General features: G+C 36.5%; 1 protein-coding gene across 1 annotated transcript in view; it reads left to right on the top strand.

The window, feature by feature from the left end:
• DNER (delta/notch like EGF repeat containing) overlaps window positions 1-26,819 on the top strand; it is a 136,853-nt gene that overhangs the window by 45,825 nt on the left and 64,209 nt on the right. Inside the window, exons 2-4 of the mRNA XM_068955083.1 lie at window positions 4,261-4,557; window positions 15,996-16,090; window positions 18,742-18,908. Coding sequence (XP_068811184.1) covers window positions 4,261-4,557; window positions 15,996-16,090; window positions 18,742-18,908 — 559 coding nt within the window. The remainder of the gene's footprint in view (window positions 1-4,260; window positions 4,558-15,995; window positions 16,091-18,741; window positions 18,909-26,819) is intronic.

Below are 26,819 nucleotides of genomic sequence, written 5' to 3'. Positions count from 1 at the left end.
ATGGAGTGTAATTTGCTCATTTACAGCCTTCTCTTTAAGCTTAACGTTTTAGTTTTTGAAGTTCTCTGGAGCTTTTTTTTTTTCTTTTTCTTTTTTAAACTGTCTCCAGATAGAAGGAATGGAACTCTGTGTGGAGAGACTGGATTGGGATGTGTGTTGAATCGTGCAGTTGGTGTCTCCAGAAGGAGTACTGGAAAAAAGATCTTGCAGATAATGTACATCTTGCAGTATTTTAGCATGAGCAAAAATCTTATGAAATGATTGGGCTGACTGGCGTGGCAAGAATAAAATCCTTGTTTGTGAGTGTGATTCTTTTTAAAAAAAAAAAAAAAAAGGCTAGTTTTTGTACTGTGGATGTGTTCATATTCTGTCTGCCTTTGGAAAATTAACTGCAATATCGAGTGCACCTTGGTATGAATCTATCTTAAGGTTTTACTGAGAAGAATACTGCAAAACTTATAGCTGTCCGGGCATATAAAATAGCATTTGAAAGGAAACGCATCTTACAATTTTTAGCTCCGCTTTGTCAGCGAGGTACAATAACTGCTGATTGTGCCTATTTAGGCAACGAGCGTGTTATGAACACAGAATTTTAGATGACAAATGGAGGAAAAACAAGAAGAGACCTGCATACCAGATATACTTGCTTAATCAAGATTCTTGAAATTTTACTTCTGAACAAAATAATCTGTAATTTTTTAATAGTGATTGTATTGTTTTCATCTTTAATCAGTGGCTGTATGTAGTCGCTACGTGCTTCCTCCTTTTCTCTGTGCAACACTGCTTCAAAGTGCTGTGAACTTCACAAGGAAAGGCTAAAAAATATCCCTTCTTAATAGTTTACTCACAATATATTTAGCATCAGCGCTCAGTTTTGAGACCAAGGACATTTGTTCACTTGGTTCCTTGAATTTCAAAATTTTATTAAAAGCCTTGTCTGGTAATTTTGCTACCCATTTTGTAATGTAGCCATGTTGTTGACTATGTCAGGTTGTTTCTCAAAGTGGTTGCTATCTCTTAATGCCACTGAGCTAGGAGACGACTAGGGGGATCACAGAAACATCAAACCCAGCACAAAGTAATTTCCTTGCTTCTTTGTAATTGCTGATCAAAATGAACTTTTCTTTAGTTCAACAGAAAAATTGTGTGCACAAAGGATATCATTTTTGATAAGCCTCCTTTAAAAAAAAAAAAAAAAGAGCTTTAGAATTAATAATAACTTTTTTAAAAAAAGGAAGGTTATCTTAAAATTCTGTGAAATAAGTTATAAAATTCAATTGTGACAAAGTGCATGGCTAAAGTTCTGTATCTACACCTGCATTTTTTATTCTTCACGTGAACTGAACAGTCCTAATTGCACTGGGGTGCCTACGGAACGTCAGTGGGGACTCGCAAGGCACAAAGGGCTCCTGGATGCCCGGTGCATCCGGATGCCTGGAGCAGTGAGTGGTGGGTGTCCATAAGTGTCTCTTTACCTCTGGGGTTAGACAAACTTGAAACAGTTTGCAGCAAATAATGTGCATCAGAGAGCACTTCTGATTATTGTGCTTGTAAAAAGAAAGGCTATATTGACCAAAGAGGGGGAAAAAGTGCCCTTTCTGAGTGCTTGAAAAAGTCGTGTCCTTTCTTGTTACAGAATTTTGCCAGTAATGACATTTGGGTGTGACTAGAGCAATTAAATTTCCTCAAAATAGAATTAATGCTAATTCATTAATCACAGATAGGATGATGTGAATTTGCGTTAATTGTGGAAGCATGAGCAAAGAGCTTAGCCAGCAATAGGAGAGCTGCATGTCTTTGAAACTCAAATTGGATCTAGTCCAAGCAACTAGAACATGAAAAACTGTTGCAAATAATTTTCGGAGAACTTTGTTCACACTTCAGCACTTTTTATCTTCAAAACTCTTAAAGGAAAAGAGAACTTTGTGAAAATCTCTGCTTCTTGGTGATGGGAGCAACCTGAAAATGTAACTGACAAACTGTGGAACAGAACTGGGTTGTGTTTCTTCCTGGAAACTGTTCTTTCCTTTTCTATCATATACAAATATTATTTTGCTGAGAAGTGATCTAGTAAGTATCCTCTGAGAACTGATCCATTCTGTCAATTTGGAGGAAAGAGCGACTTTAGGACATAGGCCCATCACATCATAAAAATCCATACCACTTTGACTCCTGATATATTAAGTATACTTAAACTGCATATTTAAATATTTATATTTATGTGTAGCTGGGTTTTAAAAATGAAGAGTCAGAGCTTGACCTGATGTCTAATGCATCACCTAATATATATTGATATGTCTGCCCATGCAACGTGAATAACATCTGAGCTGTATCTAAACTGTAAGATAAATGAGTATATCATATATTTTGCATGGCCTCTAGCTCTAATTCTTCTTCGTCAGTACAAAATCCAACATTCATAATCAACTATTTTCAAAATTACATTTCATAGTAGTATTTCTTCTTTTTACTGTCTAAAAACGTTGCTACGATCTAGAAAAATTCCAGCCAAGGGAGAAATTCCAGCCAAGGCCGATGATAGTACTGCTTTATATAATAACAAAGTGTTTTATCAAGGCTTGGTGTACCCTGATTTGAACTGATGGGAAAGTAAATTTCCTAGGGTAGACCCAAAATTTGTTTTTAGCCCTGAAGATTCTGTAATTATGGACTTTAAGTGCCTGAAATTTTTTGCTAAGGGGAAAGCTATTCCAGGTTGTTTCTAGATGACTGGCAATTTTGTTTGGCTAATTTATAAGCAACATATGTATGAAAAGCTTTCTGGCTTTGCTAGTATGATGGAACTGAAAAATATACTGAGCGCTAATGAACAAAAACGTAAACTGGAGCATTTTAAGATCTTGTGGTGCATGCTTGAAAGGTGTGAATGTTAAAACGTTAGTGATATGTGCTATAGTAATAAAAAGTGTGTGCTATTTTTATTATTAAACTCCTAGTTATGATAACTATGGTGCTTTATTGAGAAATATAATAATAGGAAGCATTGCTTATGCAGAGAAGGGCTGGAAGATTTTGCAAGGAAAAACAGCATGACTTTTAGCACTGGAATAATTGGATGAAATTTGCACTTAAAGACTAAGAAAGTCTATTTCAAGTGATGGGTTATCACTTTAATATGAGGACAAATCAAGGGAATGACCTGGCTGTATTAATTGCTCAGGTGATGACAGTGAGTCACAGGTGTGATGTAGGTCTTACTAAGGCAAACATTTCTCAGGTGATAGCAGGGAAAATATTTCCAGGACGAACAAAAGTGTGGATGAATTTGCCAAAGGCGGAGCTAAGCTTGGGAATGTGGCTGCTGGTATGGTGGTGCAAGTGGAAGGCCCCTTCTGCAGGGGGAGGCTGTGGCTCGGTTAGTCTGTCGAATGAAGCTTGAGAAGAATTTGGGTGAGGGTGTGGGTGGGTGTGTGCTGTAACTACATTATGGATATAAATGCTAGTTTGGAAGAGGGAAGAAATATTTGACCTGAAAGTCAATAGTGGCATATGAATGGAGTACAAACGGGCTGTAGATAAATTTAAACTGGAAATTAGAAGAAAACAGGCAAGCACAGGACAGCATTTTTCCCACATCACAAAACTCAGCCTTGTTATTTTTTATCACAAATGGTGTCTTAGAAATAATCATTTTTTTTGCCCCAGCCACTCCTGATTGAAAGTTTCCAGCATCAGACGAATGAGTTTCTGAAACAGCTGTCCCCTGAAAGAAGCGCAGGCAAAAAGCATAGCTGTTCTCAAATTAAACTTGCTATGCCCGTGACTGTGGTTGACTGTGGTGACCCACTGCTACATGTCATCGCCTGGCGATCTGTAGGTGTCCTGTGCCCCATGCCTGCTTCTCTTATTGCATCCCGTTTCTCGGTTTTTGTTCTGTCCCCAACAGAGGCTACTCTGAGACTGTTCTTGAAAATTGAACAAGGTGAATTGTTCACATTGCGTGTTCACAAGCGTGTGGCCACGCTTCCCTTTTGTGTTTAGCACTTTGCTTTACTGACAGTATCAGCAGTGAATTAGCATTAAATGATCTGGGAGCGGTGAACCATATTAATCTATGTTCTTCTCTAATCCTTTGAATTTACTTTCTTGAAGATATATCAAAGATGAATTTGGTCCATAAATGTATTTAGAAGATAAATACCAGAGAGAGTGAAGAAATACGTTTTATGGTCTTTGTAAAGCTCAGAAATAAATCTGTCATATGCAATAATTGACCCATATGATGTTTTTTTTCCCCAGTTTATTTCAGATCCTTGTGCCAGCAACCCCTGTCACCATGGTAACTGCAGCGCCAGCAGTGATGGCTACCTCTGCGTCTGCAGTGAGGGCTACGAAGGAACAAACTGCAAACACTCTTTTCCCAGCCTTCCAGTCTCTGGACAGACCGAGTCGTCATCACCCAGGCAAAGCAGCCCGGTCTCATCTACCTTGGAACCCGACATTGTTCTTCCTCGCTCAAGAACAACTATGACACTACCTACGTGGCAGCCAAAAGCAGGACAGAAAGTTGTAGATCTGAAATGGGATGAAATAGAGGTGAGAATGTTTTGTTTAAATAGAAATCCACACAAAGGAATGTCTAACAGTTATCATTGTGTTGCCATTTGTGTATAATGTCATGGATGACTGCATGGGATGATTGAAGATATGATTTCTGAATTGTTATTCTGGTAAAATTAACCACTACAAAACTGACATTTGTTAAGGGTAACAGGCTTAAACTTGGCCTTTTTGAGGCTGTTTTTACATACGTTGTAGTGAGTATTTCTTTGAAATTAAATAATATTGTTTGTTCTCGTCATTCATGAAAAACAACCCTTGCAAATATCTCCAAACATCAAATGAATTCAAGACAAACAAAAGATTACAGCAGTACTTTTGACATGTTTTTTTTTCTGATTGACAGTTACAGTCCCATGTTGCTTTGTGAATCCCTGTAGTGTTAAGAAAACATAGCTATTTGAGGATTAGAAATAGCAGTCAATATATAACACAGTGCCCAGCTGTAGAGGGAGGGACAGGGAGGAACAACTGAAACCACTTTTATTAATAATCTTAGAAAAATGGCTGAGACTTTTTTTTTTTTAAATGAACACACATTAGAAGAATGTTCAGTATCTCTGCCTTTTATACAATATCCTTTGGAGGAAATGAGATTGTACGGGCCTGCATAGGCTCTTTTAGGATTTGACATTCTAGTTCTAGGAAACTCTATTTTATTTTGTCTAAAGTTGTGAAGTAAAAATTTAAAATAACCATTTTTGCATGCAGCAGGATTCATATTTACATACAACCTTTTGAGTTATAGCTCTGCTTGTGGGCTCTGTATTTGAATTCCCCCTTGAAACTGCATGTTTGCACAGCAGCTTGCCTAGCTCTGATATCGTCTTAGAAATTCATCTTCACTTGTTATGACTTTCAGTGCAACATGTTACTCCATATTTAAAATATGTGGTTATTCCCTATTCAAAAAAAATTTTCAGATATGCTTTTTTTTTTTTTTTTTTTTTGCCATGTAAAAATGTTGTATTGTCTCTTATCTTGGTCAGAAGTTCAAGGATTCAGTCAGTCTTTTCTACATTTCATAATAAATACTGGGATGTAAATTACTATTTTCAGATTTAGCTGTCCACATTGACAGGGAAACTGATTGAAAGCATCTCAGACTTACCGATTAATTTTATAGATCCCCCAGAAGATGCCTAGGAAGTTAGAGGAAATTAGTGTGTGATGTTTTCAGAGAAACAGCAGACACAAGTGCACAGTGTCTGCAGTTGCCTGATCTTTTATTAAATTCTTATTTTTACAAGATACTGCATTGCATCACAGGTATGTTGTAGACTTCATTTATGATGGCCTGCAATATCTGATCCATTTATAGACATTGTAATACGGTTTGGTCTTGTCTATGCATGTTAGCATAAATTATTGGTTTTTTTACCTTTAAATCAGCTTTATCACACATGTTTACATGTTTGATGGCTCAGACTTGTCTCCCAAGGGCTCCATAGTTTGGATTAAATAGATCCAGTTCATATTTTGTATGTTATTGCTTGTGTAAATCATACTGCACACTACACTAAGGAAAACAGTTCAAAATATAACATTTATTTGCCTCAACACTATTAATGACACAGAACAAATATAAGTAACAGAAAAGACAAATGAGTTATGTTTGAAAGAATGAGAAAATTGTTGGAGGAACATACACTTTGTATATATTTTCTGGGTTATCGGAGCAGTTAGAAAGTTGTAAACACTTATTGCACCTTTTAGTAAATCTACAAACTACAGTATCTGGAATGTACACAACATAAGATCCTTAAGAAATGACCTCTGCTTTCTACTGTTTCTACATTCTTTTATTAGCAAATCTTAGGCGTCTTGCTCAGATGTTAATATCTGCAAACAAAAAAAAAGGTAGGAGAACTTAACCCAGTTACAACTAAATATTAATTGTTACATGTGAAAACCAATTATAGGTGGGAAGTATGTATGTCCATAACCTTAACAAAGAAGTATCAATTATCTACCTCTTGATATCTTTGTAATGTGTGTATTAAGTTCATTCTATTACATGACCATCCTCCTCCCTTCTTCTTTGAAATCTGTCACTGTAAGGATGGTTGCGAGGTCTCTGCATTGTTCTCTTGGAGATGTGAAGCCAATACTCCTCTATGTGTCGTTCCTACAGCAGTTGGTACTAGAAGTTTGCAAGCTCTGATCCAGAGAACACCCACTTCTAATAATGTATGTGCAGAATGCATCTTAAAGCTGCGGAAGGGGGTGTTCATTTTGGGGGTAGAGGTGGTACCTTTTTTTGATCTTGTTCAGGCCAACTTAGTAATGAGCACCAGGGATAACGAAGCCTGTTGGTGAAGAAGTATTTTAATTTCAGTAGACAATTAAAATATTTGACATCTTTTTCTTAATAAAAAATTGATTGTAGAGGAAAGTTATTTCATTTGAGTTTACTCAGGAGTAAATACATAAAATATCAGTTGCATCTGTTTTTGAAGTGTTTCAAGGAGTAGGATTCTTCTGAGGTATATTCACACACTCCAAAGCCAAGAAAGCGAACAGGCATGATTTGAATCTGTGAAAAAAAGTTATGTTCTTCATCATAATTTGCTTGGTCTAACAAAGTCATTCATATATCTACTTTAGCTTTATTTAAATAAACTTCTGAAAGTAAAACCGACTTGTATGAAATATATGCTTGATACTGTATGACCCGCAGATTAGATCTGGACTACGAGTAATTATAGGGGCTGAGCATAGGCTACCAAGCATTTCTAACTCACTGTGTCCTGTTTCAGTGGGAGTTATGGTAAGCAAACTCTGGAGAACAGCAGAGCTTTGTTTCTTAAAATACTGTCTACTGTATCTATTATTGTACAGTGGAACATATGTCAGGCAAAGAGCATGGAGTTTGGAGAGAGAGAGAGAGAGCGCTGAAGCAGAAACAGACGATCTGCTTTTATTACTTAGATTAGACACAGTGTCATCCCTGCATGTCCTGATCAATTAAGGGCATGCCCTTTCCTGTGTTAGATTTCCCTTGTTTGTTCTTCAATTTGTGGTCTGATATTTTATTGCATAAGTAACACTTCTGCCTGGTTTGCACTTTATATAGATTCGTTAAGCATTTTAGCTAAGCAGGTAGATGACAAGTTGGTATTTTAGTAGCTAAAATCCACCCTTCTGTGTCTTCTGTTAGCTGAGAAATACAAACAGTTTATAAATCAGAATTGCATGATTAACACGAATATGTACATGTGTCTATATGTTTTTAAGATGTTGTGATGGGTCTTGCATTTTTGTCAATCTAGCGTAGCGTAATGATTTTTCTGTTCTTAGGAAGCCATTGCAAGAGAGATGCTTCCCTGTAAGAGAAGGGTTCGCAGATGCTGATTTAAACATTGTCTCTGATCTACATGAAAGCAAAGGGGATGCTGATTTGCCTGAAGGTCCATTCCAAAGCTTCCTTGGTGGAGGCTTCGAGAGCAAAGAGTTAGGTGTTAGCAGGAAGAGGCTCCCTTTTCTCTTAGCTTGCAAAGCTTAACCGAGATCCTTTTTTGGCCTCTTCTAAAAGAGAGAGGGAAAAAAAAAAAGGTAACTATAGGATTTGTATTTCAAAAATCTACTGTTTTAAGCTTTCTTGAGCTTCAGAGGCAAGCAAAGCTGCTATTACTATTGTTTGTTTGTTGAAATCTTCCAGGTCAAGCTGCTTTCACATTCTATACTGAGCCTGCAAGTAGAGTATTGTTCTTCATACTCTGTTTGCCTGTCTGCTCAGAGAGAAATTTTACCAGAATCTTTCCATGTGAAAGCTCTCACTGTTTTGTAGGGGCAAAGTTTGCATGGAAGCTCTTTCAGGAAGGTGTATGGACTCGGAAAAAATGAACACCTGAGACTAGCAAATTATCTAAGAGAAGCATGTTGTGTGGTGACAACTGGACATTTTTTTCCTTTCCTTGGACACTAGGGACATGCTTGGCAATGCGTACTTGACTAGACTTCCTCTGTAACTTTTGTACTAGTTGAAAACATATGGGTGTTTTTAGGGGATGATTTCATTTCTTAGACAGCTCTTGCTTTAAGGAATTAGTCTATCTTTTTCTGATGTGCAATCAGGGGCTATGAACCCAGACCATTAAGGAAAAAATGTTCCCCTCTAATAGTTTCCGTCATGTATCAGGAATTTATCTTTGTGCTCAGCTGTTGAAAAGGAACTTTGTTTTTATTTTGAGCAAGTAAATTGTTCCGCTTGCCAGATAGATACAACTAGCAATCCAGGTTTCCCTGGTCCAATGATCGTTCATATTTCAGTATAGAAAAGATCTATCTCGACAAAAATCAAAGAAAAAAGAAACAATCACTAATCCCACTCAAATAATGGATGCAACAAAGTTTTCTGTATACAAAATCATAAGATAAGAATAGCAGTTCCCTACTCTTACATATCGCTTTTACTAGCTCTCAAAATTTTTTCAAAGGAAATCAGCAGTATTGTTCACATTTTACTGCTCAGCGCTTCAGTGTCTCCAGCAGTAAAGTGATTTGCCAGGTGTGCAGTCGGGAGCTGCAATGCTAAGCAAGTGGGTCCTAAACTTTTTTTTATACTGCAATACTGATGCTCAGTTTTTAGCTTTTGAAACTAGTGATTAGAGACTACAATAAACTTGTAATTCCCCTTGAAATCGGGACAGCGTTTGTTTTATGCGTGTTCTTAGTCAATTTAAAAGGAGAACACCTGGGTCAGGTGGAAACCCCTGAAATAGGGTGAGATTACTGCTGCTCTGCAGTACCTTGAATATTCTTGAGAAATAGTTCTGCTTGAAAGAGACCTTTGAATCTTTACTGCTTTGTGCATTACTAAATGTTCATGCAGTGTTTTTGCCAAAGTCTGCTATGGCGGAGATGGAAAAAAAATTATGGAGGAGATAACCATTTGAAGTCACTACATACATAGAAAATACAGCTTAGGAAATCCTTAACTTGAAAATGGGTGAGGAAGCCTCTATTTTTCTTATGCTTTTAGAAAAAAGATAGCATAGAAACAAGTAGAGGACATTAAATAAAAGATTCTATTGCAATAATCTTAACTTCCTTCTGGGATCATTCTGTAACTTCACCAAATCTCTCCTCTACAATATATGCCTACGAAACTTTCTGTGCAAAGACCATTCGGATAACAACTTAGCGTAAGTGTCTCTGGATAAGTTACACCCTTTAATGTATTTATTTTCAAAGCAGAAATCAGAGCATCTCTAAAAGCTCAAACAAAACTTACGTGAAGCTCTGCCTGCTTGAACAAAACATATGTGAAGTTCACCCAAGCTATCGTTTGATGCGTTCCATTGCTGAAAGATGTTTAAAGGATGATCACAAATACTAGCTTTACTAAAATCAAAACTCTCATCCTCTTTCAGGATAGGAATACCTATACAATAGTACTTGTTGCTTGGGGTTTTTTTTTTTTTTTTGGTAGTCTGGTGCTTTGTTTAAAAAGTATCTGGATTCTTAACTACTCTTTCAGGAATCATCCCACCCTGAAATCTTTGAGAGATTGGGGGGGGGGGGGGGGGGGGACCTAAAACTTAAAGGCTGACTGTCTTTCATTATTTTAGTAGTAGAAGCATCTGTGGCCAACCTTGCAGACTTTCCAGGTTACCTCCTAGCTTACTCTCTAGTGACCTGAACTCATAGTCTGAATGTAAAGACTTGAGTATGTTGAATTTTTGCTTTAGGAGATTGTTTCCATAGTGGTTTTTCTGTATTATTCAGAACAGCTCCATATGCTTTACAATAAGAAATGGCCATTATTTGTTCAAGGAACTAACACTGATTGAATGAATGGTTTTGTGAAGTTGACATTCGTTTTGATGGCCAGCTTGAGACAAGAAGGCATCTGACTAATGTGATGACCCAGATAATCTAGCTGAGAAAGTATCGTTGCCTAAGATAACGCTACTGAAACATGGTATTTCCTACACGGGATAATAGTATCAGTATTATACCAAGAGGTATATGTTTCAGCAAGCATAGGAAGTTATCTAGAGGATTGCAGTGCATCAAAATCTTCTCTTAATGGATCTTCTTTACAGTATGATTGCTGACTTCACAAAGTGACTTCAGCTCAGATGAATGAAGAAACACAAACTGCTTGTCATAGCATTGGCTGGGTAGATGTGCAGACTTCCTTACATTAAATTTAAAGTGCTACAATAACTGGCAAGCTTTCTTCGTTTGATGCTGTTTTTGGATGCAGTCTGTCAGTCTTCCCTTGGTGCTCTTCAGAGAGGCACTACTCCTACTCTAGACGCTTTTACTTTTCTCTCCCACTGGTGAGACGTTTTGGAAGTAGGCTTTTATTTTCTTTCTGTTCCAATTTTCTTTCAAGAGTCATGCTCTATGAAACTCCGGAGAGTAGCATCAAATATGCTCACATGGGGGTAAAGTATCTTGCGCTAGATTTTTCTGAAGCGGTAGTTTAACCACGCTAGAGAGCAAGTGGGCTGCTTTTCCTTTTGTCCTGTGTGAGTGGGATTTGCCTCTGTGCCAGAGATGATCCTGGATTATTGCATTTTGACTACAAGACGACAGTAATCGATCCCTCTTTTCTGATTCTGTTAGTTTGTCTTTTATTTACCTCCTTCTCCCTTTTTACTTCTCTGCAGATAGCTGCTCAAAATTTTGTAGTCAAGATCTAACCTCTTTTATGTTTTTCTACAGTATTTTTCCTCTTGCATAAGGAATGCTGACAGGCACGTTACATTGCTTAAAAAAAAAAAGAGAGTGCTTGTCTCTCTTAACATGTTGAAGAAATCCTGCAGGCCTAATCCTGATTGAAAAGTAGATTCCTATTCAGAAAAGGCAAAGCTGCAAGTTGCGAAACTTGCTTTTTTTGAATTAAGAGTTAATATGTAGTGCCTTGAAAGATTTGAAAGAGTTGGTGTTCGCAAGAGCATTCCTTGTAATGCATTCATCTTGACGACTACTGAAGAAATGGAAGATTCTTTCTAAATGGCAAAACTATCTTTCATGGGAGTCTACGCAGAACATAACCTTGTTTTTCTCAAAGAACTAATTTTCATACTCTTTCTGTTAACTTGTTGTCTTTTCAAATATGTTTTAATTTTTTAAGCGTAGAGTTTGTGGTGTTTTTTAAGCACTGACTTTTGTATTGACCCTTTTCAGTAAGATGCGTTTATATTTATCTCTTTAGTTCAAGAATAATGTGTAGTACAGAAATGCTGTGTGCATTCATGTATTCTGTTTAATTCTAGACTAATTTGCTCTACTTTGCTTTGGCTGCAAGAACAAGACCAGGCAGATTTCTGAGTTGCCTGTTAGGAGTAAAAAGAGGAGAATGGCTTTTTGAGATGGAAAGGCAAAAGAGAGCCTTTACAGCTAGTATAGGAGGAAAGTGTTGCTTCAAAATAGACGAGTCGCGTGCACGCGACTGTGCATATGTATGCACACATGCTTAGTTGCATAACCTTTACGGATACTTACAAAATGAAAATCTGGAGTTTTGTGAGAGCTTTAATGTCACTGAAGTTGCAACGGCAATTTACACGAGTAAAGAGTTTGTGGGAAACTGGCTCATGTGGTGAACTTTTATTCACAGAATCACAGAACTGTTGAGTTTGGGAGACACCTTTGGAGATCATCCAGTCCAACCCCCCTCAGCTAGAGCAGGTTGCTCAGGACTGTGTCCAGTTGGGCCTTGAATATCTCCAAGGGTGGAGACTCCGCAAGATATCTCGGCAACCTATTCCAGCGTTTGAAAGTATTCATTGGTATTCAGAAGTATTCATTACTGCATTGTTAATAGATCTAGCAGAGAATTGCTAAGGCCAATGTGAATTTCATCATTCCACTTACAGACCGCTTTTAAGTTTGAGACAGTATGGACTACTTTGCAAGTAGTAAAGCCTTCTTATCTAATCCTGTAAACTCACAGCATTGAGATACAAAAGAAATATGAACGCTCTCGCTGTACTAGAACGGCTGCATTTTGCGCTGTTCAGGAATAGTCTGACGGTATTGATAAAGCCTTGTGGAATTATGACTACATGTTTGGTTAGCTTTTGACGAAACATACTGTGACGTTTCATATACAACAGATATCTCCAGGAAACTACATTCAGCAGTGAAAGACTGCATATATGTATCCTAGCATAAGTATAGGTTTAAAGATGTTGTATGTTACTTCTCTTAGCTTCATCAAATTAAAGCCTAGTACACTTAATTTACCAAAATAGTAAGGCAGTCATGGAAAAATATTGTCTTGGGATCTATGGCTTGTGAGCAGCACATGTTAAATTACCATACATATCTCTTTTTCTGATTGGCGGGTAAGGCAGGAGAGTATTTATAAAATTCATGTTGCTTAATTTTTTTAACAAAAGGGGTAACAAGGAAGAACAGTGTTTTAGGTACCACAGTTGATTTCCTTTTCAATCTCATCTATACTGCTGCTGTAGACTGGTAAAGTAATCTTCTTGCTGTGTCATTGCTGTCTTTTTAAGGTACCTATAGGGACTCTAGGAATATATCTCTTTCTGGGGACTTCACTCTTGCTTTCTCAGATGATTTTTTTTTTTTTTTTTTTGCCCAGATAAAGACTGAAAAAGTTAACGCTATTAAAATCTTTGAGACAGAAATGCGGTTTTGTTTATATTATGCTTTCTTTTAAAAAGCAAGAATATTTAGATAAAAACTTATGGGATGCATTTATCCTGATTCACTGGTATAAAGAGGAATGCCATGTGTCCTGGTATTGGCAATTTGGTATTTAAACATTTTAAAATGCATAATATATTGAAGAGGTTATTTCTGTATTGATATAGGAACTTACCTTGGTAAGCAGCTCCTAGGCATACTTCAGGCTCTGAATGGCTTGTGAAGATTTTGTTTTCTTTGGTGACTATTTTTAAAATAGCTGCCTCACTGCTGTTGTATCTCTAGGTCTGTTTCTCAAGGGGCTTCCTTGCTGGGGTAAAGGTTCTGTACTATTGAATGCTTCAGGGGAATTTTTGGAAGAGCTTGATATCATTGGGTCTGTATGTAATGGCTTTTTAAAGATTATCTTTAAATGATTTATAATGGTCTGTTCGTATTTTGGACTGCAGAAATCTTGCTTTCATAAATTTTGAAGAGGAATTAGTATAGGAAGGCAGTGGTTATCATGTGCTCTTTGTTTAACCTTCTGAAAACAATTTCTTTTCCAGTGAACTCAGTTTTAAATATCTCCTACTAGTTTTCTTTTTTTTTTTTTTTGAGTGAGACTCAGACTGTTTTCATCTTCTGAGTTTCTTTTTGTAGTGTAACATGTTGATTGTCTTTGCCCTCGTTCTTAGATCTTTTGGCTTGGCAGGGAGTCCTGTTAAGACAGGACAGAGACACGCTTAGGAATGTGTACAAATCTCCCACTGCTGTGGGGAAACGCTGTGTAAATTATTTCTTAATTCAGGTGTCTAAGCTGTCATTTTTGTCTCCCTAGTAGTATTTATCTGAAATAGGATGCTGTTGGCACCATTTTTTGTTCCTTATCAGTGCTGCTGCTTCTTCCTGTGTTTTTGTCTGATCCAAGTATCAGATTTTTCTAATGGAAAAAAGTCAATTTTCAGCTCTTACAAAATCCTGTTTTTCAGTGTCCTACTAGTTTAGACGATTATTTTATCAGATTTGTAGAGCATGAAAACCAGGGCCAATTGCAAACAGTTACTAGTTAGATCTATAATGTTTGACATCTTTCTCTCCTGGTGGAAGTGTCAAAACCCTGCATGTTGCCCTTAGCTCTTCTGATTACTATTGAAATATTTCATATGTATGCTATCCTTGCTGAATAATTCTTACTCTTATGTGTTTGCAAACCAAATACTTCTTGTTTGGTTGTTTTTTTTTGTTTCCATTTTAAGAGTTGGGTCTCAGCTGTCCATTACGCAGCCATTTTGTTCAGTTCTTGCTTCTTTAATTTTTGTTGTTTTTTATTCTAGTGTCAGATATCTGTATACTTAACTCTACAAATTTCTAATGGAGAGGTAAATGAAATGCTGAAATTACATTCTGTTTTTTTTGTTGTTTTCCAAGTTAATAGATGCATGAAATTGTAAAACTATACAACAACTCTGAGTCTCTTTTTAGCTGAGGTATAACTGTATGGGAGCAGAGATACTATTTCTTTTTTTCCCAGTAGGCGCACAGATTCTTACAGTAAATGAAAGTTTCAGCAGTTTGACCATTTGCATATGTAAAAGGAAGAACGTTAGCCAAATTCATTTTAGTTTCATCATGCTTTGAAGGTTAGCTCTGTAATTTTGAAATCCAAGTTTCAGAAATAGTAGTGGGTATGTTATCATCTTTCCAAATTTCTTTAAGCAAATTCAACAACATTATGTCTCATTTTGTTTTTGTAAATTATATATATTCATTTTATATCTACCAGGCAATTCAACAATGAAGAAATGACCTGAGCAATCCATGCATTTTTAGGAAGTGTGAATATTGAGCATTTGCCTTGCCTGAATCAAAATCACCTCTGAATCATTAAATATTTATTACTTAAATAATATTCTGGACTTTTCTTTTCCATGTTTTCACAGGTATTTTATATTAGTGTTTAAAATATGAATTTGAATTATTCTTTCACTTACAAATTTGATTCTGGCTCTTCCTTTGATGGAAGATTAATTCATGGAAGTGTGTCAGGTTGCAGTCTCACTTTGCCAGTAAGGCTAACATAATAACATATTCCAGATGACTGACAAAATAAGATTGCAAAACCTGTTTAGGAATTTTAAGAAGAAATTGATGCACTTTTTGCACTGCAGTGTGATATTTCATAGTCAAGCTGATGAAGATACCTGAAAACTACTTAACTAAAACTACTGATGGTGTTGATGGAGATGAGAGAAAGACCCAATTGTGCCATATAGGACATTACATATCTGGAATAAAAGTAAAATTGGAAATAGTAATGGCCCTCAACCTGCCTTTGTGAAATAATCACTCTACAAGATATGGATAATTAAGGAGTCTGTCTATGATTTCTCTTTGTGTTTTACAACATCCTGTATGGTGTCCTGATCTGGTTGATGAAATCACTTGATTTCCATGCCTAGCAGGCATTGGAGATTTGGCAAAAACATCCTTTCACTCTGAACTGTGCTCTTAATTTTTTTCCTATCTAAAAGCACTGATTGTCCATTCAGTAGTTCTTCTCATAGTGGATCTTGTTAGAGCAGGTGGGAGAGTATTTCTGAAATTAATTTTGAAAGTTTCTGAACTCTTCCAGGAAATTATCCTGGTAATTTTTAGATAATCACTGTTGGATTACCACTGTAGTGTTTTTTTAAAAAACAAACAAACAAACATGTTTTCTGTAGTGATGTTTTGTGATTTAGTGTTAAATATATATTATATTTATATATATATATATATTTTTTTTTTGTTATTTACAGATAACCCCAGATGTGGCTTGTGGAAATGCTAGTTCCAATACTTCTGCTGGAGGCCGGCTTATCTCCTTTGAAGTTCCACAGAATACATCAATAAAGTAAGAGTATTTGTCATATGTGATGGAATAAAAAAATACTACTTGCCTGGATATTTTAGACAACTGTCTTTCAGAGAGGCAGATTTGTCAAATGACTTAAAGCATGTGAAGGAACTTCAGACAGCCTTCAGGCATCTAGCAGCACCAGCACAGCTCTTTGCATGGTATAACTTTCCTCTTATATTTTCGTGTTTTAGAAGATGTAAGCATGTAAACTGTCTCTGAGCCATCAGTATACATTAGGAATTAGGAAAGGCATATTGAAGATGTCAGTTTGACTTGAGAAAGTGTGACTTTTTTTCTCCTTCATGCAGTGGATGCTTGTCTTTTTTCTTTAATCTGCAAGCTGCGCTTGCTGGTGGAAAGTAGTTCTCATTGATTATAGAAATAAATATATTTATTTATATTTGTATTTGGTTTTTTTTTTGGATTATTGCTTTGAGTGTTATCAACAATCTACATCAATCTTTGATGTCTATATTGTACAAACCGCCTTTTTGAATAATTTAAATTAATTCTTTTACTCACTTTTTCTATCAAATACTTACTTTATAACTTCTAATTAACTGAGTCTAACTTCTTCAAAGATCTGATATCATCAACTGGGATGAAGAAATCTGTTACTGGAAATTTTTTCAAATAAAAACCTACCAACGTGGCTCTTCTCTGGCTCACAACTTTACAGCTATTTTAGAGTTAGATTTTCCCCAGCTAGCCTACTTTTCTCATACTGTCATCTTATCTGCCAGAATCCCAGCTTTCTGTTATAAAAGGCCATGCTCGGAGGAAAAACAAACTGATGCAAGGAGACAAACTGCAGACAGATTGGAGCAGGAGCTGTTAAAAGTGGGAGCTGTCCTACTCTTCCTGCAGAACTTTGAATCACACTCATTGATGAGCCTTTTAAGCTCAGTAAGGATGGGGTCTGTGAGCATGGTCCACTGTCTGGCTGGACTTTGTAAGCAGATAAAAATCAAGAATACATTGAAGTTAGTAGTTTCTACAGCTGTAGTTAAAGCCCTTGATGGAGGGCACTATTTAAAAGTAGTTTGCAGAGTACACACAGTCATTTTTGATTTTTTTTTTTTTTTTTTACACTGTATTGTCTTCAGTAGTATTTTATTTTGACAGTTAATCTGGATAGAGCTGGTTGGAATGCCACTTCTGTTTTTTATGTTATGATGGTTATGTGCTTAAACTGTTTTCCAGCTGAAACAGCTCAGTTTCCCAGTCACTTGCAGTATCTTTCTTCATTTCATTGCAAGTCCTGTATTAAAGGCCTCTATAACATCTCTAGTTCAATCGCTGTGTACCTATGTAAGCACAATAATTTTGAATTAATGATTTTCTTTTGTTTTGATTGTCAGATGTGACCTAAACTGTGAAACTGATTCCTATCATGCTCTTATTAACAGAAGTTTTTATTAAAAGCGAATTGGTCAGCTCTGGGGATGGGGATCATTTTTAAGCAGAACCCAAAATATTGTCAAAAATTTCCTTCTTAGCTGGTTTAGTCTCAGCATTTTCTCAACTCAGGTCAAATATGATCAGAAAATTTTGTATTTTTTGTTTTGAACACAAACGTGAAATGGCGAGAAAGAGACTGCTCTGTCTTTTTAGGAAGACTGAAAAAAATTCAATACGTGAAATTGTGGAACAGAGCCTCGTCTCTTTGTATTTGGAGGCCTGTTTTTAGCAAGAGAATTAGCAGCTTTCAGCATTTAGATGCAGTTGTGTTTGAATTTTTGAAGGATTGTTCCAACTCATTTCGAATTCATTCAGAAGGAACTAATGCAAATATTTGGGAAATGGCCAGATGCAGGACAAGTTTTTATTTTTTCTGTATGGAGGTGAGTTGAAAAAGTATTCTGAGAGGAAAGAAACACTGATATAGATACAGTACTTGCTAAAAAAACTTTCCTCATGTAGGACTGAGAATATATATGCAGTTGTAGATAATGTATTTTATCCAGTCCGTCTATATGCAGGAAGTCGCCACAGACTCAGTGACCTTGGGAGCATTACGTGACTCATTTAATTTACAAGAATGAACTATTCCGAATGTTTGATCCAGTATATCAAACAATGACGATTTCTGCCAGCATCAGTCTCCAAGTGTTGAATATCATTACTTCAGTGAACAAGAGGGCTAGATATATTTCAGCTACAGAAAATGACAGCATGGTAGTTGTAGAAGGGAGGTACGAGGTGAAAAGGCTTTAATAAAAACAGCCAAGAAGGCTGCTTTAGCGTTATGTAATGTTTATATAAAACTGTTACTGGACATTAAGATGTTGTCCCTCAAGAATTAGAAATTGAGAGAGTGTATGCTTATATCTGCTTTTACATATACCGTTATGTAAATATTAATAGTGAGGCTTTTTTTTTAATTTTGTGGAAATGTTGAAAACAGAAGACGTTATGCAAGTGGCTCTACTTCCATGGATAGTACTTGGGGGGAAAAAAACCTTTTTTTTTTAAGTTGGAAAATCAAATTTTTTTTTTATTTGCATCCAGCCTTTGCTAGATTCCATGCTTGCTATATTTAAGTTTTCCTTCTCTGTTGATTAGCTTTTGTTCTGCAGTGATGTGCTTTCTGCTAATGCTGATTTCCCTGAATGTAACTATTTTTATAATTTTTTTTTCCGTAGTATAAGGCAAGATGCTACAGCTTCTCTTATCCTGCTATGGAAAGTGACGACAACTGGATTTAAACAGTGTTCACTTATAGATGGCAGAAGTGTAACCCTCCTCCAGGCACTGGGTGGACTTGTTCTTTCTGAAGAAATGCTTGCATTAGGAAACAACTACTTTATTGGTGAGTAACATGCTAGTTTTCTGTTTACTAGCTCTAGGTGACAGTCGATGGTTTACCCAACGTTTAGAGAAACACAGAAATAATTCTCGTTAAGTAGTGCTCAAAAATCCAGATGTGATAGCGGGGCCATGTTTTGGAATTTTGTTCATTCAAAGCAGACAAGAGGCACTAAATACTTACATAAGTGGCATTATCTAATTTAAAATCTGGATACTGACAACTTCAGACAATGAAAGGTATTTTTTATATTTCACTTTGATTAACTGTAAGGCTTTTGGTAAACACCTCCCAATGTTGAATGTTTTTCTTTGTCAAATATTATATCATGAAATACTTTGGAAAGAAGCCTAAGCTTGTACAAGCTTTATATTAAAATACTGTAGGAAATCTGATCTTGTAAGAATATTTATTTGCACCACTTCTACTCCTCTAGGTTTGTCTTTGTAAATATTAAATCCTAGAAACACGCTGTATGTTTCATTGGACAATTAAACTTTAAGCATCTTTGTGGAAGGGGTGGAATGAAAATAGGCTAATACGTTATTTTTAAGTGTATGGGAAATAAAGAATGCATTTAAATCAATATTATGCACATGAACAATAGACTTAATAGAAATTTCTGGGCAGATGGTTTATTGTAATTATGGCGTGAAACCAAAGTCATTGTAATAACAGCATTTATTGTAATCTTCTTGAAATGCTATATATCTTATAATGAAGTATAAGCTGCCACAAATTGTTGTTCAGCAGCTTGTCATGCTAATAAGTGTAAAATTAAAAGCATTTTGATGCAGAAACACTGGGCCAAATTCTAAGTGTAGATCTACTATAGAGAGAAACCCAAATGCAGAAGTGCCATGTTCTCTCATTTTTTGAGTTGTTACTTAGCAAAGATACTGCTTGAGAGTTGTCAGTGTAATCATTTAATTACCATCAGCAGTGGCTTCTTTTGGTGACAGTTATTTCCTTCAAATTTTCCAGTTCCCTACATTTTCTTTGTTATTTACTTCCCTTCAAGATTGTTTTTCTTTTAATCTAGCTTTACATTTAATGTTTTACAGTTAAAACTCTTCTCATGTGTCTTTCTTTGGAGTAAAGTTTTGTTTTTGCCTTGTAGTAGTTAACGTATGGTAAAAGCAGGTAAAAATCTTACTGAAGACAGGATAACTTGCAACTTTCTTGCACTCACGGGGGCATCTAACTACGTGCATAGCTTGGTCAATAAGCTCCTAACCAGAGGGTCCCAGTTGCTCTGTGAAGTCACCAGTGACTGTATGTGCCATACAGCCCAGGCTATTAATTTAGGTACCTAAAACAGATACTATCTTACTCCTTCATAGAGCTTGCCTTGACCTGCTTGCCTCTCTACGGCTGTCTTTGTCGCTGGGATTTTATTTTACCTTGAGTTGTTTACTGTGTGCTAGCTTATATGAGGTGAAAAACCACTTTTTCCTTGATGACTGTGATGCCAAGCATACTTCATAAAAATTGTACTAATAATCTTGCTCATCTTCAGTAATACAGATTTCCTAAGGCCTTTTATTTTATTTCCGTCTATTTTTTTTAAACATTTTCACAGAATCACAAAATGGTTGAGGTTGGAAGAGACCTTTAGGGGTCATCTAGTCCAACCCCCCCTGCTTATGCACCTAGAACGGGTTGCCCAGGACCCTATCTAGATGGCTTTTGAATATCCCCAAGAATGGAGACCCCACAACCTCTCTGGGCAACCTGTGCCAGTGCTCAATCACTCTCACAGTTTAAAAAAAAAAAAAAAAATTGTTCTGTATGTTCAGACTGAACTTTGTTTTTCCATTTTGTGCCTGTTGCCTCTCGTCCTGTCACTGGGCACCGCTGAGAAGAGTCTGGCCTCATCCTCTTGACACTTTCCCTTCAGATATTTGTAAACATTGATTAGATCCCTCCTGAACCTTCTCTTCTCCCAGGCTGAACAGGCCCAGCTCTCTCAGCCTCTTATCTTAGGAGAATCGCTCCAGTCCCCTAATCATCTTAGTAGCCCTTTGCTGCACTCGCTCCAGTAGCTCCATGTCTCTCTTGTATTGGAGAGCCCAGAACTGGACCCAGTAGTCTAGATGTGGCCTCACCTTACCAACTGAGAGGGTAAGGATCACCTCTCTTGACCTGCTGGCAACACTCTGCCTAATGCACCCCAGGACACCGTTGGCCTTCTTGGCCACAAGGGCACATTGCTGCCTCATGCTTAACTTGTCCACCAGCACTCCCAGGTCCTTCTCTATAGAGCTGCTTTCCAGCAGGTCAGCCCCCAGCCTGTACTGCTGCATGGGGTTATTCCTGCCTAGGTGCAGGACCCTGCACTTGCCTTTGTTGAACTTCGTGAGGTTCCTCTCTGCCCAACTCTCCAGCCTGTCCAGGTCCCTCTGAAAGGCAGCACAGCCCTCTGGGGTATCAGCCGCTCCTCCCAGTTCTGTATCATCAGCAGACTTGCTGAGGGTGCACTCTGTCCCTTCATCCAGTTCATCGATGAATATGTTGCACAATAGTGGACCCAGGACTTGACCCCTGGGGGACACCGCTAACTACAGGCCTCCAACTTGACTCTGCGCCATTCACCACAACCCTCTGAGCTCTGCCATCCAGCCAGTTCTCAATCCACCTCACTGTCCACTCATCTAGCCCACACTTCCTGAGCTTACCTAGGAGGATGTGATGGGAGACAGTGTCAAAAGCCTTCCTGACATCAAGGCAGACAGCATCCTCTGCTCTCTTCTCATCTACCCATCTCTTTTCCTTGGTTGATCTTCTGAATTTCCTGATACTGAAATTATGTGTAGATTTTTCTTGATAGAAAATGAATATGAAACATTCCCTCTGTATATCTTTAGACTATTAACACATCAGAACTAATAGTATGATCAAATTTAAGTGACGAAAAAAGTCTTCTACAGTAAATTTTTACATTACCTCTATTTAGTTATAGCTTTTTCCCATAATAATTTCCTTGTATTTAGTAGAAAGAGGGTGAAATACTAAAGAAACGGGAATTGAAATATTGATTTGTTAGTTTAAAAATATTTGTGACCTGTCAGCATTTAGTGTAGGAAAGAGAAAAAGGAATTTCCTATGGATTTCTTCTCAATTATATAGAAGTGTTTTGCTTGCTTTCCATCATTAATTCTTATCCACTAAAGCATAACTCTTGGCTGTGGAACGGAATGAAACTCAATCAGTAGGTGTATGGAGTACCTATTTTTATCTGAGCGCTATTGAAATCCATAATTCAGCTAAGCTTTATATAAAAATAGTTCTATCTTTACTTCAGATTTGATCCAGATGGCTAGAAATGGCTTGTTAATTTTCTGACATACCTCATTTAAGTTTCTAGTTTTCAACAAGATCAAATGAATTTTGCGTAGAGCTCTTTTTTTCTCATGGATAGCATCCTACATGTTTCTTGATATGCAGGACAAATTTATTCTAAGCCACAATGAATGAAAATAAGTGATTTAACATGCTCATTTGTTGGTGGTACTTAAGCTACGACAATCACGATGCCACAAGGTATTACAGGATGCTGTAAGAATAGCAATGCTTTGCTCGTGGGAGCATGCCAGCCAATATGTTTGCGTTATATTTTTTTCCAGTCTTTATCTGTTTATTCAAATGAGTTTGTACAGGGTCTTCTCTTAATTAGCAAATTCTGTGCAAATCAGTTTTGTTTGACCTTTCTTAAAATTTCTGTTTAGAACTGGTAAAGAAAAAAGAGGAAGATCTGAGAGATTAGTGTATTCTTTTTCTTTTGATCTGTACCTTGAGTCACTTCTCACAGTGTCACCTCAAAGTTTGGTACCATTCAGCTTGGTACCCTAATTACCTCTTGCAAATCCTCCTGAATAAATTTGGTGTCTGAAAGACAAAACATTTAGGGAAATATTTGTTTTTGTGTTACCTCATGGTAACTAATGAACAAAATTAACATTTGTTTAAAGTTGTTTAGACAAGATTCAGAGGACTCAAAAGACAGGAATAAGGTTCTGATTAGGTGGGCACAGTGCCTAGAGATAGGAAATAGTGCTATCTCTAAGAAATAAAAATAGATGTCCTGATCATATCACTCTTTACCCCAGAGAAAGTAAAAAAAGCCCAGCAACCGTAGATTTTCCAAATGAATAACTTGAGGGAAGGAGAAACATGTAAGTACAACTAAGTATAAAAGAACTTTTTTCTATAATATGACTTGCAAAACGGCTACTGCATCTGCAAACAGAGTTTTGCAGTGCAGGAAATGTGCTATGATGCCATGATTATGGAACATGATTGTTATGTTGTTAAATTACAACAATTAAATCATTCAAATAAATCATAATAAAAGAGTGCTAACTTGAGGATTGGCTTGTAGATTCCATAAGATGGTCTCACACTGAGACTGCTTTTCCTCAAATATTTTTAATGAGTTTTTTGTAGGATTTCATACCACAGACATGTACCAGTCTCCTAAAGTGTTGTATTATGTTTTGTTAGAAACTTCACTTATTGCTCATTTTTTCCTCTGACTAGTAAGTTAGGTTTTGAAGTGAGCCCCTGCAATAGTACTGATTATATGCGAGAGGTTAGTTGGATTAGAAGTAGATAAAGCAGATAGTATTTCCCAAGGTGCTGGTGGTGTTTAATGCCAAGTTATTACTAGGCAAAAGTAATCACTGGATGATTATTATATAGTACAAGTAAAGTGAACGGTTGATCTCTGCCCAACTGTGTGCAACAAAAATGCTTTATTTGTTGCCAAGAGTTTCAAAATTTTTGTGCCCAACTTCAGGACTTTTAAAAATGTCTTTTGCAGGAGGCCTTTTTTCTGAATATCAAGTGTATTCAGTCTACCCAAAACTATCTGCCTGGGGAGATGGAGCGTTAGAGGTGGACACAGAGATTTGCCAAAAAGGTCATTGGGAAGTGAGGAAGGAAGGGATCCAGCATGTTTTTGCATAAGAGGTGGCAACAAAAGGGTCAAGATTTAAAACATACTAAGCCATGGAAAGTCTGCCTTTTACTTCAGTGGAATTATAGCTGCACAGTATTTGTCCCAGCGTTCTTTGAAGTTAGTGACTCCTGTATAAACGATTCATCGTATTTATAAAATATCTCAGCAGTACTTCTTTTAATCCAGAATCTTTATAGTATGCTACCAATAATGGTACTGGAACATATGAAAATGAATAACTGCAAAGCTTTACCTAGATATTATCACATGCCTATCCTTTATTTCAATATATTATGGAAAATTGAAATCAGGTGAAATGCATTTTTACAAGTCTGAAAAAATGAGATAAGAATATAGCTTGAAATACCATTAGTTTGTGCATGAGTCTTTCGGACTGAAATTCTCGTGAATCTTTATAGGTCCTGCATAGCTAAGGATCTCTACAGTGAGTTGAAATTGCTGTTTTGCTAGATTTTTTTTTTTTAAGACTCTCATTCAGCCAATATTGCGTACTTCTGTCATGCTGGGAATAATATACTGAATCTGATTCCAGCAACGTGTCTATCTTTTTCTATTCAAATATTCTGCACATGAGTAAGACTTTTTGGACTGACTTAATATATATCACCTGAGAAAATGCATTAATGTTTTTCTTGAAAATTTGAAGGGCCTTACTGAAGGATTTGGAAGGACACTTTCAGCTTGTACAGTAACTCTCTCAAAAATCTTCTGTGATTTCTTGCATGCATCTTTTTAATCCAAAAGTGTAATTATGTTCTAATTGAAAATTAGAATATTTATTCTGAAAATAGACAGTCTGCTGTCCAAATGGTAAAAACAAACAAAATACATAATACTAGCATTAATATCTTTATGCTTTAAATACTCACATGGTTGGAAGTTTTATAGTGACCGTATACCATCTATTTTTTTTTTTCCCCAAGAATCTGTTAATTTATTCTTATCCTAAGTTAATATTCCTGTTCAATGCGGGAAGTGTTCTGTGCTTTGTGACTCAGACGATACCACGAGAAGGAGAGTCAGTTTACGTTTGCACCATTTCCAGTCTGCCCGGAGGTAATTGACTGAAGTAACGTTGGAGCAGGTGTAAGAGTTGGCCTGATTTTGTACTGCTTTGGTAGGAATTTATGCTGTAGGACATACTCTGCTTACAGAGGATTGTCTGTATCCTCTGTAAAACAGTAGGCTGCTCCTAAATTGAAGTCTTTCTCAACTGGCTGTTCACAGAAGCTCGGGTATAAGTTTGGTTGTTGAGGATGGGTACACTGTATTTTAACTTTTCCCCTCTGTGACACTTACCAACTCTCCTTAATGTGACTAAAACTATAATATGTATTTAACAGTTTACACTTCAAAACTGCCCGTAGCTTTTCTAAATATACAGTTTAAAAAAGGGTGATCGCCTATTGATTTTTTTTTTCCAAAAAATTCCTTAGCAAATAACATTTAACAGTGCAATTCTACTAACAATGAAAAGAAACATAGCTTATGATATTTTTTCTGATGAATTTCAGAAGTAGGTGATAAAATTACATGCGGCATGATTATCACTTTACATTTTAAGAAGCGTTTATCTTGAGTTTTGGGCATAACGTGGAGCATGGAGTGACTATGTGCATGCAACCCATCTCCTTCCTCCCGCCCAACAACAACAAAAAAAACCAATTACTCTTCCACTAGTATAATGCTGTCTGTTTTCAGGTTTTTGTCATGGATACTAGAATATTAAATATGTTGGCAAAACCCACTTCTCAACTGCTTCCATGATAAAAGGGTTTAAAAAACTGCTTTTTGCCTTTGTGCGCCTACTGCTGAAGCTGCAATAATGGGATGTCCTCCAGAAAAATAGCAAAGCAAAGACAGACAGTGAGGCATTAGTATTTTACCTCCATTTCCCCATTGATAATATGATAGAAAAGTTTATATATCTACAGTCATAAAACAATATTTTTTAATGACTTGAAATTATTTACCTTGAGAGTCTTGCTTTATTTAGCACCTCCATGATGCAGCTTGAAAAAGCAGCTTTCATGAGATATTGCTACATTCGTTTTTTTAAGTTTATTGTCTACTTAGAAAAGAAAAGAAATTTATAAACAAAATTGCTTTTTTTCTGATAAGAACTCACAGATAATAAGGCAGAAGTATTTAGTATGAACGGAAACAAAATATTTTTATCTAAATGGAAAATGAATTCTTTGGCACAAGCTTTATATTATAGTGTTTATTTTGGTCTCCCATTTTGATTGTGATAAAGGAAAAATGAGGCAGATCAGAAGTGTAATCCGGTTTTCTAAAAGGTGTCCAACATTTTAGATCAATACAGTTCAAGTAACTGATTTAAACTATAATTGTAAAGTATTCCTTTAAATCAAATTGATAGCTTTACAAACTCAGTTGAAAACACAGGCTATAACATCTTTATGGTAAAATTAATAATGTTGATGCTTTTCAAGTGCCTACAATAAGGCAGCTTGCTTGAATTCCACAAAGCTTTTCCAAGTGTTTTTAAAAAGGAAAACTAGGAGACAAGTTATAACCATGTCTTTTAAATGGTGTGTGCCTGTTATGTTTGCTGTTATTTTTTTATTTATATATATATTATATATATATATATATATATATATATATTTAACATGCAGATTTGATTCCACTGAAAGAATGTGGTTTATTGCATGTCAAAATTTTATTTACTTAAGTAGCATTGAAATAGGACAGTTTTATTTCACAATAGGAAATGTGTGACTTGAAGCTCGCTGAAAGCCACGTAATCAAGTTACTCTAGCTTTAACAAGTTACCATGTGTCAGCTGAGCATCTGTGTGATCTCCTAGCCCATGGAATATGTGAAATCGTTTCACTTAACCCTCTTTCATTGTGGCCTAAATTGTTGCATTGCCTTGCGTGTGCCACAGACGGAGTGCTCACGCAGTT

The sequence above is a fragment of the Struthio camelus genome, chromosome 9 (assembly GCF_040807025.1).
Source record: "Struthio camelus isolate bStrCam1 chromosome 9, bStrCam1.hap1, whole genome shotgun sequence".
Classification (NCBI taxonomy): domain Eukaryota; kingdom Metazoa; phylum Chordata; class Aves; order Struthioniformes; family Struthionidae; genus Struthio; species Struthio camelus.
The sequence above is the reverse complement of the archived record's forward strand: the minus strand, read 5'-3'. Positions and strand labels throughout refer to the sequence as shown.